Source organism: Peromyscus maniculatus, chromosome X, assembly GCF_049852395.1.
Source record: "Peromyscus maniculatus bairdii isolate BWxNUB_F1_BW_parent chromosome X, HU_Pman_BW_mat_3.1, whole genome shotgun sequence".
Taxonomy (NCBI): Eukaryota; Metazoa; Chordata; class Mammalia; order Rodentia; family Cricetidae; genus Peromyscus; species Peromyscus maniculatus.
Window position 1 is genome coordinate 49,768,685 of NC_134875.1, and position 20,133 is coordinate 49,788,817.

At 41.4% G+C, this 20,133-nt stretch overlaps 1 protein-coding gene across 1 annotated transcript; it reads left to right on the plus strand.

Annotated features, from left to right (window-relative positions):
* The first annotated feature begins 5,090 nt into the window (after window positions 1–5,090).
* On the plus strand, window positions 5,091–19,593 carry Irs4 (insulin receptor substrate 4). The gene is made up of 2 exons (XM_006970299.3): window positions 5,091–8,848; window positions 17,093–19,593. The coding sequence occupies exon 1, from the start codon at window positions 5,115–5,117 to the stop codon at window positions 8,829–8,831; it is 3,717 nt and encodes a 1,238-aa protein (XP_006970361.1). The 5' UTR covers window positions 5,091–5,114; the 3' UTR covers window positions 8,832–8,848; window positions 17,093–19,593.
* Window positions 19,594–20,133: the final 540 nt, after the last annotated feature.

The window sequence follows — 20,133 nt, forward strand, 5'->3', positions numbered from 1 at the left end:
GCAAATAAGTTTTACTCTTTTGGAGATGGAAAGGAATGCCTAATTGTTAACAGAGTTGATTTTCAGTTGACTCTTAAGATAACAGGGCAGCTTTAGGAGCCTAATTAAACCACATATTTGCTCTAATTACTTTAGCCACAGACTGCTGGGAAACAAAAGCAGCTAACAGGCCTGGTCTGGGTGTAGCAGGCAGGCTTTTTCACCGTTGTTTTCTTCAGCGGAGGGTTTGAGGAGAAAAAAAAAAAAAGCTTAGAGGCAAAGCCATCATCTGCAAATGGAGGCAACAGCCTTTATCTCTGCTTAGTGGAGAAGGCATGTTCATCACGCGTGGCTTTATTTATGTTCAAACACAGAGAAATCAATCATTATCACTAGCATCATTTTTGAGCATCAGGAGTCCTACCACATTTTGATCTACATAATTGGACATTAGCTCACAAAGATAAGAGTTAATAATTATAGGATAATTTGTACATTGGGCAAGAATAATAGCTCTATTATGCTGGTAATTTCTTATGCTTTATTCTCTTGAATAATGTCTCTTGAAACTGTTCATATTTGACGTAACAGTTTAATTTTTCAGCTAAGTAAATTCACATTTTAATTAGCTACTTTTATTTCAGTACAACTTAGAATTTGAATACTGATAATCATGTGGATAAGGGAAGCGTGAACTTTTACTTATGGGGACTAGTCAGTCAAATGATTTTTTTTATAACAGGATGCCTAGAAAATCCTTTTGAAAGCAAACCCCATTAAATGCATACTTTTTACAGGAAGAATAAAGATACCACAATGGTTTGTCCATTTTCTTTGCTTTCTAGATGTAAAATAGTAGCTGCAATGCTTGCAGGCTTTCCCTAAACTAAACTAGTGAACAAAATATGAACTATTGCAGATGCTATTATTTCTTATCTATTACTTTAAAATGATGTGTATCAGGCTCAGTTCAGACTCCACATTTAAAAGCATTAATGACTGGATATGTAAAGCAACTTTTGCTTTCTTGAGCAACAGGTCCAAAAAAAAAAAACCCAAACAAAAACAAAACAAAAAAAACAACAACAACAAAACTAGCAACCCCCGCCCCCCTTACACACACACACAAAAGCCCTAAGACACAACATACAGGCAAAGGAAAGGAGAGCATTAAGGCAAGTTCAGGCTAAACACAAAGTCTCCACCTTTTGTCTGAACCATTGAGATATCTGTGCCAACCCTCTGCTTTATTTTGGCTATGGAAACCTGACCTAAACTAAACAACTATTCTATATCATTAAGTTGTCCAGGACGATGAAAGTTTAAATATATGCCAGGCAAGCTGCAGCATCTGCTGCATTTCAGTAATGCTGGGCTCTCCCAAAAGCTTCTGTGCTGGAAGAACTCTAGGATAGCAGAGCTTTGCTTGGCCTGTCGGCAGAAAATGATGCTTTTCTAGTCAAATATTCTCTCTGCTCACCAGGGCTCATGCTTCCAGATCTGTTTCTATTGTAAAAAAAAAAAAAAAAAAAACATACAAAGGAAAATCCCTACATGAAACATCTCACTATAGCTCTAATTCCACTTTGCTGTAGTCAAATTATATACCTCGAGCACAAAGTGATCAGCACAGTTAACTTTTCACTGTGGTTGTTCAAAAATTATTTCTACTCTTCCTTTTTTTTTTTAAAAAAAAAAATACATTGGTTTCCCCTCACACTAGAGAATACCGTCATATTGTTTCAGAATGTTATATAAAATTGATCTAGTGTAGATTCTCTCTAATAGTTAACATGGAAACCAAGTTGGCTTTTCCTTTCAAAAAGCATCCACGGTCAGATATATGATCTCCTAAAGAGATGATTACAAATGATCCTGAGCTCTCTGATAGCCTGCACTACAAAACATGCTGACAAAAATTCACAACTCTCCTTAGAATAGAAGAGAATCAAGTTTAATGTGATTTGAAAAGTCATCAGCTGAGAAAAAGACGTAACAAATATGACAAAATTTAAAAATCTTTATTATGTAAACAAATCCATACATAAAATAAGAATCCGACAGATAAAGCAAAGGATTTAAAATACAATTTATAGAAGAAAATACATAGTGGGTAGACACACATATAGACATTTTACTTTACTGTCAAAAACTAAAATTATAACAGTGGGATAGCATTTTGTTTTTAAGTTTTTTTTTTCAAACTAAGACTATCTAATGACCACAAATGATGTGGTGGCAGGGTAAAGTGATGTAATTTTTAAAAAATAGTGTATGAAATATTCATATTTTATCTCAGTAATTCTAGTCTTCAGTTTGTAAAGGTAATGTTTTAAACATTTAAAGCCAGAGATTGAAGATATTCACGGCAGTATTATTTATGATACTGAAAAGTGATTAATTACAACAATATACATTAGAACTGAGAATATATTGTTTTATCACAATTGTGTGGGATATTATTCTACTTTTTAAATGATGTTTAGTCTGATTCATAGAAATATGGGAAAGCATTATCATATAATGCTGAATGAAAAGAACAAGATAGCAAATTTTATATATATATATATAATATGCATATAAGTCTATATAGAAACTCTATATACATAGGTGGTAGAGTCACAAGGATTCTTGAACCTGTTCAATATTTTACAAATTTTATTTAACAAGCACTGTAATGTATCTGATATATTTTAAATTTTTATGTTACAATATTTTCATATACATTGCCTTTTTTACAATTCTATTAGGAGCAAAACCCGTACATTTAGGAAGTTATAAAATATCCTAAGAAGTTCAAATTAATGTATCTGTGATTGTTTTGATTCTAAGTGTACTGAATTTTGTACATATGTGACTAAGCAGCTGAAACCTGTGGGTAGCAACGTCAGTTCATTCACATTATCCTGTTTCCAGCCCCTATTCATCCTGCCTCCAGCCCGTTCCTAAACCCACAGTTTTTTTCTAGCACCTGTGAATTCTCTCGATTTATAAACTGCTGGAAGCAAAAGACATGTTAATGATTGTTCCTAGTCTTTGCCCCTCCCCAACCTGAACATCACGAAGGTGCCACCTATTTTAATATAACTCTCTTGTTGCTAACAAAGAGAATTCTTAAAAGGAGATGGAGTCTCTTTTTTTTTATGATGTATCTCTGCCTAATTTGCTGTTGGGTTTATAAATATTACCCTTTGCAATCTCTACTTCAGGACGAGGGTGAACTGACATTACATTCTGTGAAAGAAAAAATACTATTTGTTCCACCATTCCTCTTTTCACATGCAGTCACTTCTTGATACTCTAACAACATCTCAACCTGTCTCCATCCTTACGAATCTGAAATGAGAGAGACAGAGACACCCCAAAGAGAAGAGGGGAGGGGAGAGGAGGAGAGGAGAGGAGAGGAGAGGAGAGGAGAGGAGAGGAGAGGAGAGGAGAGGAAAAGAGAGCAGAGGAGAGGAGAAGACAGCAGCGGAGAGGAGAGGAGAGGAGAGGAAGAGGAGAGGAGAGGAGAGGAGAGGAGAGGAGAGGGGAGGAGAGGAGAGGAGAGGAGAGGAGAGGGGAGGAGAGGAGGAGAGGAAAGAGAAGAGCAAAGAGACAGTTTTCAGGAGGTTGCACTTACACCTTACACTCCGGCACATTCTCCAACAAGAAGGGAGGCAGTGGGTTCTTTTTTTGTGTGAAGTCAATTTGTAAACTGAAATGAAGCAAAGACCTTCTTGAAGTGAAGGTTGTAAAATCTATTCGAGGGCATATATTCAGCACAGTCCTTTGTTCTAGATAGGAGCTTTTCTTTTCGTAAAGTTTTCCAGTCTCCTTCAAGGGAAAAGAAAGTTAGTATTTGTTAATTCCTTAAAAGGCACCGTTCAAAGCACCGCCCTCGAGAAAATATCAAGACAGCTCAACACTGTTTTTCGGTAGGAATCAAGTCCGGCTTTTTCCAACATGGCTGTATATTTCACAGGCCCCCAAATTTGTACTTTCATAGTCGACATCAATCAAATAGAAACATCACCTCTAGCGAACCCGTGTTTCGTGGCCTAGAAATACACTGTGTGTGCAGATTGCGTTAATTTTGAAGGCACAGCTGTTATTCCTGAGTCTTAAGAGTCGCTGGCTTTTGTCAGGGGTGGAGCGGGCGAGGAAGCATGTGCAGCTTGGTGTGCAGCAGGTCTTTAATACGTTTCCAGAGATTATTGACACTTTCTGCTAAGAAGCACAGCTCATAGTGAGAAGCGGGAGGGACTAGGGCAGACTGCGATCGGAGCGGAAAATGTATGTGAGCTATAGAAAGAAAAGAGAGAGGTCTCCCGGCAGAAGGGTCACCGTGGCTCTGGGATTCGCAGGAATTTATCACCACCATTAACAGCTATTTTCCGAGGGTTGTTTATCGCCTGATCCAGAGACAACCGGATTGAGAAGCCTACTCTGGGACCCCAGCCACGCCCCCTCATCCCTCAGCGCAGCCCCCCTCCACTAAACTAATGAATTCAGGGCCACCCCCTTGCTGGACCCTCCCATTGGCTCGTATCCTAACCAATCAGAACCTTGTAAAGGTTTCACCTGGTCCCCGCTTCCTAAATAAACAAACAAACCATCCCTCGCTATGCCAGCCCCATCTCCTCCCATCACCTCTAGCCCCCCCGCAGCCTATTGAATGTGGGCTGTGGCGCCCCATCCTGGCCCAGTGGGGGACCACCCTGTCCTCCACCCCTCACGTGCACCCCCTATCCCACCTTCTGGGACTCTGGACTAGGTTTGGTGTGGCTAGAGAGCCCCGCCCCCTCCTGTCGGTTCTGTCTTGGACCAAAGGCTCTGAGATTCATCCAAAGAATCTCTGCCAATTTGAAGATGGCTCTGCCTCCATGGCCCCCGGGCCCCCTCCCTTGCACACCTCTAATGGTGGCCGCTTGCGCCCCTCCACTGCTTGGGCAGCTGGATCTGGAGCGGGCCTCCGCGTGAGGCGACAGTCACGTGTTGTTTTGCCCGCCGCTGTGAGCCCAGTAAAGTGGGCGGGGACGCGGGCGGGAGGGGTCGGGGCGGGCAGACGGGGGGGGGGGACCGCCTCCTCCCCCAGCCCTCCCTTCTCGAGCCCCCCCTTCCCTCCGCTCACCTTAAAACCACCGTGCATCACCATGGCGAGTTGCTCCTTCGCTGGCGACCGAGCACTAAGGAGACTGAGAGCTGCAGCAGCAGCAGCCTCCGCAGCTCTAGCAGCAGTGGCGACCACCCCGCTTCTTTCCTCCGGAACCCCGACCGCACTCATTGGGACCGGGTCGTCCTGTCCGGGAGCCATGTGGCTTCCCACGGCCACTGGCTCCCGGTCAGACTCCGAGTCCGAAGAGGAGGACCTCCCCGTCGGGGATGAAGTCTGCAAACGCGGCTACCTGAGGAAGCAGAAGCATGGGCACAGGCGTTACTTCGTGCTCAAACTCGAGACCGAAGACGCACCGGCTCGGCTCGAATACTACGAAAATGCCAGGAAGTTCCGCCACAGTGTCCGCGCCGCGGCGGCTGCGGCAGAGGCAGCCGCCTCCGGTGCTGCGGTCCCCGCGCTCATCCCACCAAGGCGCGTGATCATCCTCGACCAGTGCTTCTCCGTGAGCCAACGAGCTGATGCCCGGTACCGACACCTCATTGCCCTTTTCACCCAGGACGAGTACTTCGCGATGGTAGCCGAGAACGAGTCGGAACAAGAAAGCTGGTACTTGCTCCTCAGCCGCCTCATCCTCGAGAGCAAGCGCCGCCGCTGCGGCACGCTAGGCGCGCAGCCGGACGGAGAGCCGGGGGCCCTGGCGGCAGCAGCGGCGGCGGAGCCACGCTTCTACAAAGATGTGTGGCAGGTAGTAGTGAAACCCAGGGGGCTGGGGCACAGAAAAGAGCTGAGCGGCGTGTTCCGGCTGTGTCTTACCGACGAAGAGGTCGTGTTTGTGAGGCTCAATACTGAAGTGGCCAGTGTGGTCGTCCAGCTCCTGAGCATTCGTCGCTGTGGGCACTCAGAGCAGTACTTCTTCTTGGAAGTCGGCAGGTCCACCGTCATCGGTCCAGGGGAGCTGTGGATGCAGGTAGATGATAGTGTGGTGGCCCAAAATATGCATGAGTTGTTTTTGGAGAAAATGAGAGCCTTGTGCGCAGACGAATACAGAGCCCGATGCCGCAGCTACAGCATCAGTGTTGGCGCCCACCTGTTAACCCTGCTGTCCACTAGGAGGCACCTAGGCTTGCTCCCGCTGGAGCCCGGCGGCTGGCTCCGAAGACCCCGCTTTGAGCAATTTTGCCACCTCAGGGCTATCGGCAATAGGGAAGAGATGCTCTTTACCAGGCGCCTCATACCCAACGAGCCTCTACTTCCCTCCAGGAGAGGAAGGGGGCACCTGCCCAGAGCCCGCAGGTCCAGGAGAGCGGTTTCAGTACCACCCAGCTTTTTCCGCCCGGTGGCTCCTAGCCCCCGTGTACATGTCTCACACCCTGATGAAGTCTTCAACGACAGAGCTTGTGAAGCCTCGGGCTCCAGCTCTGGCAACTCTGAAGAAAAAGACAAGGAAAGTGAGGAAGGGAACGGAGGTGATTACATGCCCATGAACAACTGGGGCTCAGGAAATGGCCGGGGCTCAGGAGGTGGACAGGGCTCAAGTGGCCAAGGCACCAGTAGCCAGAGCTCAGGAGGAAACCAGTGCTCAGGTGGCAGACAGGGATCTGGAGGCGGCCAGGGCTCAGGAGGCCAGGGTTCAGGAGGTCAGGGTGCTGGAGGAAACCAGTGCTCAGGAAATGGCCATGGCTCAGGTGGAGGCCAGAGGCCTGGAGGTGGCCATGGCTCAAGTGGTGGCCAGGGACCTGGAGATGGTCATGGCTCAGGTGGTGGCAAGAACTCAGGAGGAGGCAAGGACTCAGGAAGTGGAAAGAACTCCAACGAGGGTGACCGTGGAAAATCTCTGAAGAAGAGATCATACTTTAGTAAATTCACTCAAAGTAAGCAACAGCAAATGCTGCCTCCACCGCCACCTCCACCACCAACAGCTGGAGCAGCTGGTGGAAAAGGGAAGTCTGGAGGAAGATTCCGACTTTATTTCTGTGCTGACAGGGGAGCCACAAAAGAACGCAAAGAGGCCAAAGAGATGAGAGAGATGGAGAGCTCAGAAGGTGCAACCCGGGGACCACACAGAGCCAGAGCTTTCGATGAAGATGAGGATGACCCATATGTGCCAATGAGGCCAGGGGTGGCCGCTCCTCTTGCATGTTCCAGTGACTATATGCCAATGGCTCCTCAAAATTCCTCTGCTTCAAAAAAGCGCCACTCTCGGTCACCCTTTGAAGACTCCAGAGGGTACATGATGATGTTTCCCAGAGTGAGCCCACCACCACCTGCACCAAGTCCTCCAAAAGCACCCGATACTAATAAAGAGGATGACTCTAAGGACAATGACAGTGACAGTGACTACATGTTTATGGCTCCTGGAGCAGGTGCAATTCCTAAAAATCCCCCCAATCCTCAGGGAGGATCTTCCTCCAAAAGTTGGAGCTCGTACTTCTCTCTGCCAAGTCCTTTTCAGAGTTCACCCTTGGGACAGAGCGACCATAGTGAGTATGTTCCGATGTTGCCTGGGAAATTCCTGGGGAGGGGTCTAGACAAAGAAGCCTCCTTCAGCCAGGGCGCCAAAGATGTGGCTTCAAAGCCTTCCACTGAGGGGTCATTCTCAAAACCTGGAGATAGGGGGTCACCTGCAAAGCCTTCAGATGATGAGCCCCCAGAGAACAAGGCTAAGAGACCTAACAGACTTTCTTTTATTGCGAAAGGAAATAAAATCAATCCCAATCCAGTAGAGCCCACACAGGAGCAGAGAGGAGCTGACAGCTCTCGTGACTATATCAACATTGACTTCATTAAGAGAGAGCGCCAAGTGCCAGCTCCCCCTGCTCAAGGACTGCCAGATCCATGGGGCTTAATTGCTGACTCCAGACTCTCAGCTTTTTCTAGCTACCTGAATATTGAAATCGGGGTGCCCTTTTCAAATCCAACAATCCGCCTTTCAGATCTTTTAAGAGTTCTCCCAGGTGCCAACACCATCTATCTGGCCGGTGCTAGGTGGCCCTTTCGTCTTTTCCCAGGCAATGCTACAGGTAGTATTATGGAAGAGGGTGAATACATTGAAGTAATTTTCAACCCAGCCATTAGACCAGTCGTGCCTTTTGCTGACACTACCATTCGCTATGATGCTCAAACTGGTCAAATCTGTGTAGTCGACCCATTTTCTGAGTGCTGTATGAACGTTTCTCTCTCTCCCGGTCCATTCTCTGAACGGCCACCTGTAGCTAGGCTGCTGCAGGAGGAAGTGCAGGAGAGAAGACGCCAGCAAAGCCGTTCCCAAAGTTTATTTGCCAACACCCGAGCCGCTGTCTCTGCTTTCCCGACTGACAGCTTGGACAGAGACTTTCCCGCCGCTTCTGCCCGGGTTGCTGTTCCAGCTGGGGCGCCCCTCTTGGCAGTGAGCCGGGCATTAGCTGTGGTCTCTGCGCTAGCCGCGGCCCCCGGCTTTGGCGCTTTCTTTGCCGGCTTCCAGGCCACTGCCAGATTTGACTCCGCCTCCGTTCGCTGGTTCCAACCTGTTGCTAATGTTCTTGGTGCTCAGGCTGTAAGAGGGGTCCAGGACATTGCCACAGGTTGGAATCCTGGAGCTCTTAACCAAGCTGCCAGAGGTGAGGACCTGGCGGCCCGCGCTGCCGCTCCACCACCGCCACCTCGCCAGCGACGGGTGCTGAGGCCCCCAGAGAGAGCGGATTCTGAGGACAACGACGACGAAGACAACGACATTTACGTGAGAATGGACTTTGCCAGACGCGACTACAAGAAGTGATCACTCTCCGAAAAGAGGTTGGTGAATTTATAATTTAAATTCCTGAAGTTAATGGAATTTGTCTAATGAGTGAGTTGATGCGTTACTTGCTACGATGTTAGCGATAAGTGAGATCATAGTTCATTTACTAGTGTTATTAGAGAGAGTAGAATTCAGTTTTCATTTTTCACATGGTACCTTTTCGGTCTTTGCGAAAACATCAGCTTTTATCTAACCCATAAATTTATCTGACAGAGCCAATTGTTAAACATTGGATTTATTTCTTAGGAGCAGTTAAAACTTAAAGACCCACAGCATGAAAGTTGCTTTCCCCTTCCCTAAGTCCGTCCGAAAAGTGAATTGCATCAACTAACTTTCAAGCCAACAACTAAAGCTGCTTTTCTGCAAGTGCCCAATCTAAGTGCAAGGGCTGAGTGAGGGCACAGGAAGTTTAGCAGCAACAAGCCAACTATTAACATAGTCACTTTCTCAAAAACAGTCATTGCTTGCCTAGTTTGCAGTGATTTGCCCAAAAGGTTAACTCTCGGTGGTCAGCTGATTGGTGAGAGAGTGCATAGATAATCCCAAACCCCAGGTGATCCAAAGACAGTGTTGCCTGTGGGAAGTGTTTTTGTGTTGATCTGTTTTTGTTTTTGCACAGGATAAACTGTGAGAACCCGTGAGTGTTCCTTTTCTCTGCCACTGGTAGGGGAAGGCAAGTCACTGTTGTTGTGCTTCCTTTCTTCTTTTACCCCCACCCCACCTCTCTAGAGGCATCTTGAGCATGGAAATGAATATTGTTTCAAACGTTTAAAAAGCATTTCAGACATTGAAATGATGTGTCTTCAGAGAAATCAAGGAAAAGCAAGGTAACAAGGACTCCAGGGGCAGCCCACCCTGAGCAGTGGGGGGTTTCAAGTCCTAATTTGCTGAGGGAAGAGAAGAAGTGTAAGAGTCAAATCTAGTGAAGCTTGTCCAGGATTTCATATTATTGTCTTGAGAGATTCTCGAGAAATGTTTGCAGATGGCAGACACCCCTCCCTGTAGCATGCCCTGCCTTCTCTCTTTAGAAGAACATCCTCTTTCCCTGTGAAGGGACAGTTCCCAGCAGTTTTCATTCCAGTAGTCAGTTTAGTGAACATTTTTGCTTTGCTTGTGCTCTGGAATGCTTTTGTGATTTCATCTTTGCCCACTGTGCTTGATCAGGCATAACAAGTTGGGGAGTGATCACAACAGTTACCTTACAAGCTCCCCATTTAGTGCAGGTGTAGCCCCCTACCTCCTCTTTCTCTCCTTGCTATAGAAAACTTGCCATACAAAAACTCACATTTGCAGCACAGACACACCAAGAGAGTGATCACTAAAACAACAAAAGGATGCTCTGGCTTGCAAAGGACTCAATTCCAAAGTCCTTTAAATTGTGAGGCTCCTCTCCAACACACACACACACACACACACACACACACACACACACACACACACACACACACACACACACACAGAGACAGACAGAGAGAGAGAGAGAGAGAGAGAGAGAGAGAGAGAGAGAGCACAACTATCATAACTATGTATTTACACGTCATAATTCCATTTCCAAGAACTTATAATCAGGTAATCAGCCTTTCAGCGACAAGTAAACAGAAAGTACACCCCAAAATCACCCTCAAGCTTTTGTTGGAGCCTAACTGTTGAAGGTACTGTGTACAACTTTGATGTAAAATACCACATCAAAAGAGATGATGCATCAGAGTAGCTGCTTGTGACCCTGCGATTCTTTGAAATGATGCCTACACTTTCCAATACTCTGATCTTCGTTCACACATAAATTAAGAATAGTGAAATCATACTGTTCTTCAAATAAACTCTGACTTCTGAGGATTATTAAGATCCAGTGGCCATTGTGTTTATATAAATTACTGCTTAATGGCTTTGCAGCTATTTTGGAGATTTAATATGCTCTAATTGTATTGTTTATTGAGGAAATTCCTAACTTTACTGAGGGACTACACCACTGAAGTTGTATCTCATAGACAAGAAGGAGTATTGAAATAAGTGAATGAATATGGAAGCATTTTGGAACATGAAATCATTTACAAATATAATGTATTTTTATTTTGTTGGTTTAACACTGAAGTTAAATTTCAAGCATTTAAACTAATGATTTAGTTTTTCAAAAAACTAGCTAATTTCTTGGTGCTAAAGGTAGATTTGACATGTAATTTTCTACAATATATCATATGGAAGGGCACAGGAGGAGGTGTGATATTGCAACAACCTACTGCAGGAAATGACTTTAGTTAGCATTTTAATGTGAAGTGATAAAGTGTTGTCTGTGAAGTGTTTTTCTCTAAAGTTATAGAAGAACTTTCACCTATTTCTGTTCTGCCTTTATTTTCTTATCTAGCATTTAAAAATGAAAACGTCATGTTAAGAAACAAATAGTGTTGTGAACAGGGAACAAAGACACAGTATTAGGAGTCACATAGCTCATTAAGTTAATCTCAGTTTGTGGAATGTGTTTAGAACTGGAATAGAGAAGTGCTATGTTTGTATTATTATGTAGCTGGGATCAGTATTTTGGTTGTGACCTTTAACTACTAATTTAGAAACATAAAGCTAGGTTAAAATTCTGTGTTTCTTTTTCATTAGTCTTAACTTTCATTAAAAGTGTCACATATAAGATTATTCACAGTTGGTATTGTTATATTGAAATTTTTTATAATGTAAGTGATATTATGATCTATTAAGACCAGTTTATCATGCAATGCAAAAATAATGAATGTCTAACCTTATTTATCTCCAGTCAAGCTTCATGTAAGTATTTTATAGTTGCTTTGCAAGCCAATTAGAAAGAAACACCCAGAATATAACCTGAGTATGTATTTTTATATTGAATGAAATATTTTTAAAGCAATCCCTTGATGATGAAGGCTGCTTTGAACACATTAGCATTTAGAAGAGTGTCGTTTCCCATGTGATTGAGTCCATCCCTAAACCCTTGTGTGCCTTTTTTTCCTTCTTTTAATGCATTACCTGATATAAAATTGATAGATTAAAGTGATCTGGGATGTAGATTTCTCTGGTATTTTTATTCAAGACATAAAAGTAAGAAGTGGGCAGCTGTAGATAGCATGAAATAATTGGTCAGCCAAATTAGTTATATTATGATAGTACTTGGTATTAAAAGGCCAAAATCTAGTAATTAGCTTTTGACAATTTAGGTCCTATTCTCACCACATAGGAAGCCCAAGCTTTTTCCGTTGTCCTGCTGCTAAGTCCTGTTGCTATAAATCGCAGGTGCTGAAAGCAAATCATTTTTACTGTATTGGATTTATTTTTCGTAAATAACTATAATATAATCTCTAGATACCGGAGTCTTCCCAACCATAATTGATGGATCAATTATTTCATGTAGCATTCATCACCCCCCAAAATCTGGATAGTTCTTTGGAGTAATGAGGTATTTGACCTAAACAATTAAAGAGGACCTCACTCAGTTAAAGTTAGCTAAAGTTGTTGGCAATCATTATTCATTTGCATTCATTCTATTTTAAGACTGATGCTTCCAGGATAAAAATGTCAGCTACAAGCAAAACATCTCTTTGAAACCAGGGCCAGGACTTTAATTAAGCACACCAGACTGTTAGACATTCATAAATACTCAACCAGGGTCTCCAGCTTTCTTTCCCTGTCTCTAATCGCCAAACATGAACCAAAATACTTCAAGTCATTGGCAGGCGTTTATCTTGGGGAACAAACTAGGGTTTCTTAAAAAAAAAAAAAATACAACCTTCATGTTGGAACAGATTCGGCTGGCCATTGCAGGAAGAAGTAAGGATTACAGTGTGTGATTTCAAATGGACTGTTGTTAAATTGTTAACTTCTTGATTGAGGGAATGCTTTCCAGTTACAGACTGATTGCCTTATATTTTTCAAAGCACATTCACATTCATTATTTTACTGATGGTAAGTACTGGAAGTGAAGCTGGAGTTAAGAAATTTCCTGTATTCATGAAGGTAAGTGGCAGAGCTGAAAATGTAACTCATACATCTGTTTTCCAATCTAATGCTCCATCTAGCACATCACACTGCCCTTTAACCAAGTGCTTAATTTGTCACTTTTATATTGATGAAAATTATTATATATGAAAGCATTGGGAGCAAAAGCGTGAGTACGCTTTAATTCAATGGTAGCAAATATCGTTGTAATTCACTTAGAGTGTTATAGCTAGATCATCTGTCAGGGCTCAGGTGATCTTCCTTACATTGAACTGTTTGCTACCGCCCTTTTAGAAAAAAAGGATCTGACCTCAGCTGGAACTTAATGTTTTAAATCTGATCTAGATAGGAGTTAGCTACTCTGACTTCCCAAACACAAGTTGTGTGTGTGTGTGTGTGTGTGTGTGTGTGTGTGTGTGTGTGTGTAACATCAGAAAGGAAAGAAAGTGAAATGAGGGTGTATTCAATAAATTCCAATTAATAGTCATTTCTTAACTGAAGTTAGATTTCTAAGTCTTTGCTCATAATCTAGTGGCATTTGTCAGCTATTATGAGTCTCTTCGTTTAATTTATTATTTCTATATAAATCTAGTATTTTAATCTAAACTACTACATTGAGCAAAACAGAATAAAATAAGACAGGTAGGGAAAAGGGTGTGGTAGAAATGTATGTTTTTTATGTGTTTGTTGTTTCTTTTTATGTTTTTTTTTGTGCTTTAGGCAAGTAGACTTTAGAAGTTATATAATTTGCCTGAATATGATTACTAATTTCCTACTTGAAGATTTGAAATATAGAAAGAGTGCCAATCAAGCCAATATATCCAAATAGATATTGTAAACTGAACACATGCTCCTCCACTCAGCCCTTGAATGAATGACCAGTGATTGTGATTTTAATCTTTTGAGTTTAGGATACATTATTATTATTATCATCCATCACGGCTAAAAGACCTATTTCAATGGAGTCCCAAATTGAAACTTCAGTGCATCTTAGAGAAATGATTGGATGAAACAGTTCCTCTGTTGGTTCAGAAACTGAAGAGGTCAAATAGAGTCATCCGTAGACAGTTTTTTATAACAGTGTTTCTATGAGGTTAATTTATTCTGAGTTTCAACTCAACAATGAACGAGGGACTATATGTCTTTGGTAAATTGAAGACAGAACATATTAAAATTCTAGTAACTTGCATTCTTCACATCAGCAGTAACTAGGCAGCAGAGTGAAAGAGCCCAAGCGTGTGTTGGGAAGTAGTGAGGAAACTAACCTAGGATGATAAATGAAGTGACTGATCCCCAACAGTCTACTTCTAGATAATCAGGACTGGGATGAACCAATCTATGTGGCCCAGAGCCTGATTGCGATGGGCAAATGCGAGACAACTAGGCTGCCCTTTAAAAACACAGAGCGTTACAAGTGGCATCCATTTTCATTCCAGATTCTTTTGACAATTCTCTTAGGAAATCAGAGCCACCGTGGAGAAAAGCATATTTTATCATTTGATCACAGAACTAATACTATGACTGGCACTGTAAAGACCAGCAGCAGTGCTTGCTAATTTTCATGATTTAGGGACAGTACTTCCTATTTATCAACTTATACGAGATCATCATCCTGTATAGTCGTCAAGCACAGAAAGGTGTGGAGACAGTTCTTACTGAAGAGATGAAACCTGCATATAATCCAGTGACTACTAAGCTAAGTAGCATGGTTGCATTTTTATGTATTTTATATATTAATCTTTGGGGCCCAGCCTTCCATTTCTCTCCATTCACTTTGGCCTCTTTACTTTGGCTGATTTACTTGATTACCTCTGATAATGTGATTATCCGCAGACTGCAAAGATAGCATGCTGTCTAATGAACAGTATTTTCAATATGACTTTGAGAGGAAATTAGAGTTGAAAAGATAACCAAGACAATAAGGTTGGGAGAATAAAAAGAGAGTGAGAGAAAAATGGTACATATTGTTGGAATTACACCTTTCTCTGGTCTACTGTTTCAGACTTCAAACCCTAATAGAGGCACGTTTATGATTCTTATAAAGAAATCTGGGATAACTAGGAGGAACTGCCTTTTTGGCCTAACCTATACATTTCCAGGGATATTAAAGTCGTGTGTGCTTCATTAGTATATTAAAGATTAATGCTTGGGTTTATAGCATTATACACATTGAAATTGAAAAATTATCTTTATTAATTTTTAAGAAGAAAATGATACCTGACAGACTTTGGAAGAAGCATCTTTTGACCTATCAAAGGCTATTGAAGTTTTCTCTCTTACAAAGAAAAACCCTACTTTAAGAATATACCAGTTATTAAAAGGGTTGAATTAGCTTGATATTAAAAAGAGCTTTGACTAATTGAAAAATGAGAAACACAATAAATCTTTAAAAGCGGTCCTTATCAAATGGAAAAATAGGTCCAGAGCAGATAACACTACCCAAAGCATCACCATTCATTGTTCTGATGGTGAATGGGAAATGAACACATGGTGTGATTGTCGGCTCTTTAATATTCCTTTTGTAGACGTTCAGATTGAGGTTTAATCCTGAATTGCTTTCTTCCACTACTCAGCAAGCTTCTGAATTGCTCCCTTTGGCTGTTCCTTGGAATGTGTTCAGGGAAATGTAAACTTATTTTAATATGGGTTTAAGGAAAACAGAATTATAAATACAAATCTGTGGCTCCAGTTTCCATGATGCATTTAAAAAGCAAGTTATATTATTTTGGGAATATTCTGTTTTGGAAAGCATTATTCCTGTCTACTAACATAGTTAAACAGGAATTGACAAACATATTTTGTAAACTTGAAATTACATGACCATTTTCTGGATTTTGGTAGGTTATTCACTCTTTACCCAATGTTGACACAGGTGTTATAGGAAAGCATGGAAATACACAACTCTTCGTTACAGCTGCTGTTATTATTTTTTTTAAAGGAAAGAATAAAGGAAAATGACTCCAATATCAACAAATTGTCCTAATGCCAAGCATTGTCACTTAGGTAGCCTAGGAGCTTAATTTATATATTTCTGCAAAAATGTATGAAATGAAATGCATAATATATGCTACTCAGAAGTCCCCATTTGAAGTAATTGCAATATACTATATATATGAACTTATGATGATATTTATATTAAAAATATAAGCTAAGTTGGTGAGATACTTTTGAAACATCACATTTCTGTTAAAAACATGTAGATGCTATCTGATAAAATTCCATGATACCTACCTAGCCCAGTTTTGCTACATGTAAATGAGTTGCTAATATGCACATCCACACTTAATCAATCTGTGGTGACCACACATACCTTTTACCCTAATAGAACCTAAAATTTCACAAATGTAGTACTCACAGGAAGACTTAATACTTCCTAGTTTAGGGTACTTCTTTTTAAGCCTTTTAATACGAAGGAAAGAACAATGGATGTGACTAATAACCACAATAGGTAGGGGAAGGACGGAGACTTTGATGCTCAGTCTTGTTGCATTCATTAAAATGGCCATCAAAAGAAATAGATACTTAGAGTTTAAATAAAGAGCTTTCATTTGAAGCCTACTCTGGAGAAAGCTTTCCATGGATTCTTTTAGCTTGTTTCAGGTGGCACTAAATACTTTGACGTAAGCAGAGCTTAAAGTAATCTTGGTACTCCATAATCCACATGCTGGGCATTTTCTTTCCCTTTTTCATTCCAGCAACTTCCTCCACATACTTACTTCCCACTGCTCTCCACACCATCCTCCCTGATGTGTACCCTCACATTAAAGCCGATGGCTAAGAGAGCCCTACCACTTTGGTAAAGAAATGGAAATTTCCATAAAATCTTTGCAGTTATAACTAATTCTTTTAGGAGGAATTCCATGTTGAGGTCAGAAGACCTTTATCAAGATTGTCCTTAAATCCTTTGACTTGTGTCACGTAAGGTAAAGACAGACTTAAGCATGTAGGAGAAGGAAGAGCATTTTCTGTCTAAGGCTCCCTTCCGGGGCCCACTGGGATGAAGTTGAAAAGTGCTCACACATTCCAAGCAAACTGCCCACAAGAAGTACCAGGTTGGCATCCTGGGTACAGGAGTAATTATCCTAGTGTTTTGCCCAGCTTGTGTTTTCTCTGCATAGGAAGCCCACTGTTTTGTTTAACCATGTCTAGGCCAAGGCAGTATCCTCAATGCGTCTCTCAGGAACCTCTTTAGGTTTTGTTTCCTTTTGTTTAAAAATGTGTGGGGGGTGACAAGTCTTTACACTAATTTTGAAAATAATTTTTTGTCATCTTTTTTTTTATAGAGTGATTACATTGCCACCCAAACCAAACACATTTTACAAGAAAAGTGACACAGAATTTCAACTTCGTCTACTCCAGATCTGCCTAAAAGAAAGAAAATTCTGAGGCTTCTGAACAGAAAATAGCCTCAGTTTCTACCAGTCAACTGGATTGTGGCAACTGAATGAGCCTGCTCATGGAGTTCATTCTCACTACTGCCCCCTGGATCCATTGATTGACTTAAAGATGTGCACACTGTACATTGGCTTTGTTTCTTAGTTTCCCTGATCTCTCTCTTTGAAAGGAATGAGATGCTGTAAGTTAGGATCTCATAACACTTCCCTTTTCCTCTCTTAAAATATATTCAGTCTGTGTAAATATAGCCAGCATCAATTTTAATGACATATAATACTTAGATGAAATTTCAACGTGAACATCTTTAAACAATGGCAGATAACCATATATATGAATGAGAAGGTAGGTATGATCTGGAATATTTTTCTGATTAATGCATACTTAAGACATTTCTTGATCAAAGAATTAATGTGAACTGAACTTCTATCTTGACAAGGCATTTTCAATATTTAAAGACATGACTAAAGGGCAAATTATCTCTGAATTTGCTCATTAACAATACTACAACATTCTATCGACACTTATAATCAACTAACATGATGTCTTGACAGAGTATTTCAAAGGCAGAGCCAAGGAGCAGGTTGTCTACTTGTTCATGTAGAACCTGCCATGCTCTGCTAGTGGATTGAACATTTCCAAACCTATTGTTTTGATTTTATTTTGAAACCTTCATTTATCCCTGAAAAGAGGCAAGCCTCTCTGGGGGCTTCTCTCTCCTACTCTTCAAACTGCCTCCCCCTCTTTCTGTCCTTTCCCCCAGTAACCATTGTCCCTCCCATGCCCAGGACACCTATAAAGAAATTAGTTTCCCATATTCAGAAATTAGTGTTTACCTCTCAATTGATCATCTGCCTAAAATTTAAGCCAAAAGGAACCTCTTATATGGCCTTGTTTCCTTCTGGACAATTGAGCCAATATAAGATGTACAAAATTTAAAAGAAAAAATTCAGAGCAAGCTCCCCCATTCCTATTTTTGCTTGCCTCTGATGGAAACTGAATTAAGATTTTAGGAACCTGGACCTTTGAGAACATGATAACAGCAGGTGGTGACCACACAGGACAGAAACAAAGGTCTTGAAGCTTGCTTAGAGCTTTGTTATGTGTTGGCATACAGCTCTTGGCTGTGGTACCATCACTGGCAAACCTCATCATCTCACAGATGGGTGTGAGTGTTTGAGCAAGTGTCTCAAAAGTGTGTGAGTGCTAGTGTGTGTATGCACACATTTGTGTGTATGAACACCCTTGTGTACCTGTGAACATGTGATTATAGACGTACCTGTTGTGTGTAACTCTGTTTAAAAAAAATTGCTTCGCATTTAATGTGCAACTTTGAAGTAGTGTAATATTTACCTCAAGTTCTTTGCCACTCGGTTCCTACATCTTTGAACGTGTGCTTCTATCTTTGAGCAGGCTTCTAGTACATGTTGCTGAACTAACTTTCCAAAGAACCGAGTAGACTTCCACTGTTTCTCCCTGCCTACCAAGCAAAGGGATGGGGGGGTGCTCCTTTTTCCTTGTGTGAATTGTGCTGAGAGGATGTAGCTTCAATGCCAGTCACTGACCCAGTTTCTGGTCATTGCTAGGGCATCACTTTCACCAGTCCCTTCAGGCTCCTCTCTTGTTCCTACCTAATTCAGTAGTGCAGTGTGGCTTTTGTTCATCGTAACAGTGTACGCTTTAGGCAGCCTTTCTTCAGGCCTTCTGTTACCATTTTAGATTCAAGTGAGTTGTCATAATCGTTCAGAATTGTAGCAAAAAAAGATTATTTGGGGGAAACTGCTGTATTCCTTTACTCACATATTCGGTTTAGGGGCTGCCAATAGACAGGGTACAGAAGGTAGAGCACAGAGGTAGCACACTTGCTGAATAAATGAATGGAAACCTCATACACAACAGTCCATACAATTAGTCACAGGTACAAATAGTCACAGGTACAGCATAACAGATATGCAATCTCTCTGACATAACTTCTTAGTTTACAGATCAAATGAATTAATTTATTCAGTATTGTGATGGAAGAATCTATGGAATATGTGTACCGACACACCACTTACCTTCCAGTGATGTTTAAGCTGCTGAGAAAAAGCAATGATGGAACGATTTGTGTGTGACTGCTACATTAGTTTGGTGTCATACATAGTTACTTGGTCAGTAAAAACGAAAGCTTTACAGTTCCAACGGTTCATTACATTTGCTATTTCTGCTTCACAGACCTGCTTTGAGTTGCTCTGTGTTTGTCTTCCTTTGTAAATACCCTTAAACTTTCTTGTTTGTAAGCATCTCGTTTGCAGTTTTGGGAGACAACCTGGCAACTCTGTATAGTGTTTATATATATATCTGACTTGCTTTTCCATAGAGCTACTTGCAATAAATGTGTTCATGTAACTTATTTGAGTGAAGTTTCATTTTTTTCTTTATCCAGTTGTCTTGGCTTCATTACAAGTATATTGACTTCATTACAAGTCAATTTATGCAGAATTGACTGTCAGCCATTTCTCAGAATGAAGCAGTTGTGGTAATTAAAACATGTCCATCACTTTCCCTACAAACATGAAACTTTTTGATACAGTTAATAGAATCAACTCACTTTTGAGTCTACAAATGTAGAAGTGATACTAGTATAAAACATTACAAAATGACTGCCCTGAGTTTACATGTGGACCACAACAATAGTTCCATATAATGACTACTATATTGAATCAACTACCCCGGGAGAGTGAGGTAATTGTTTATAATTGGACTTTATCTCCATGCCACTTAACATTATCCTTTGAAGGCTTCCCTTTTCATTGCCTTATTTTTAATCACGGAAAAAGAAAATATGAGTACATGAAAAATACACCATTAGACAGCATTTTCACACCGATGGACTACAGAACAAAGAGTAGATTGAATATCATGAATTCATTGTCAGTCTTTTTGGAATCCA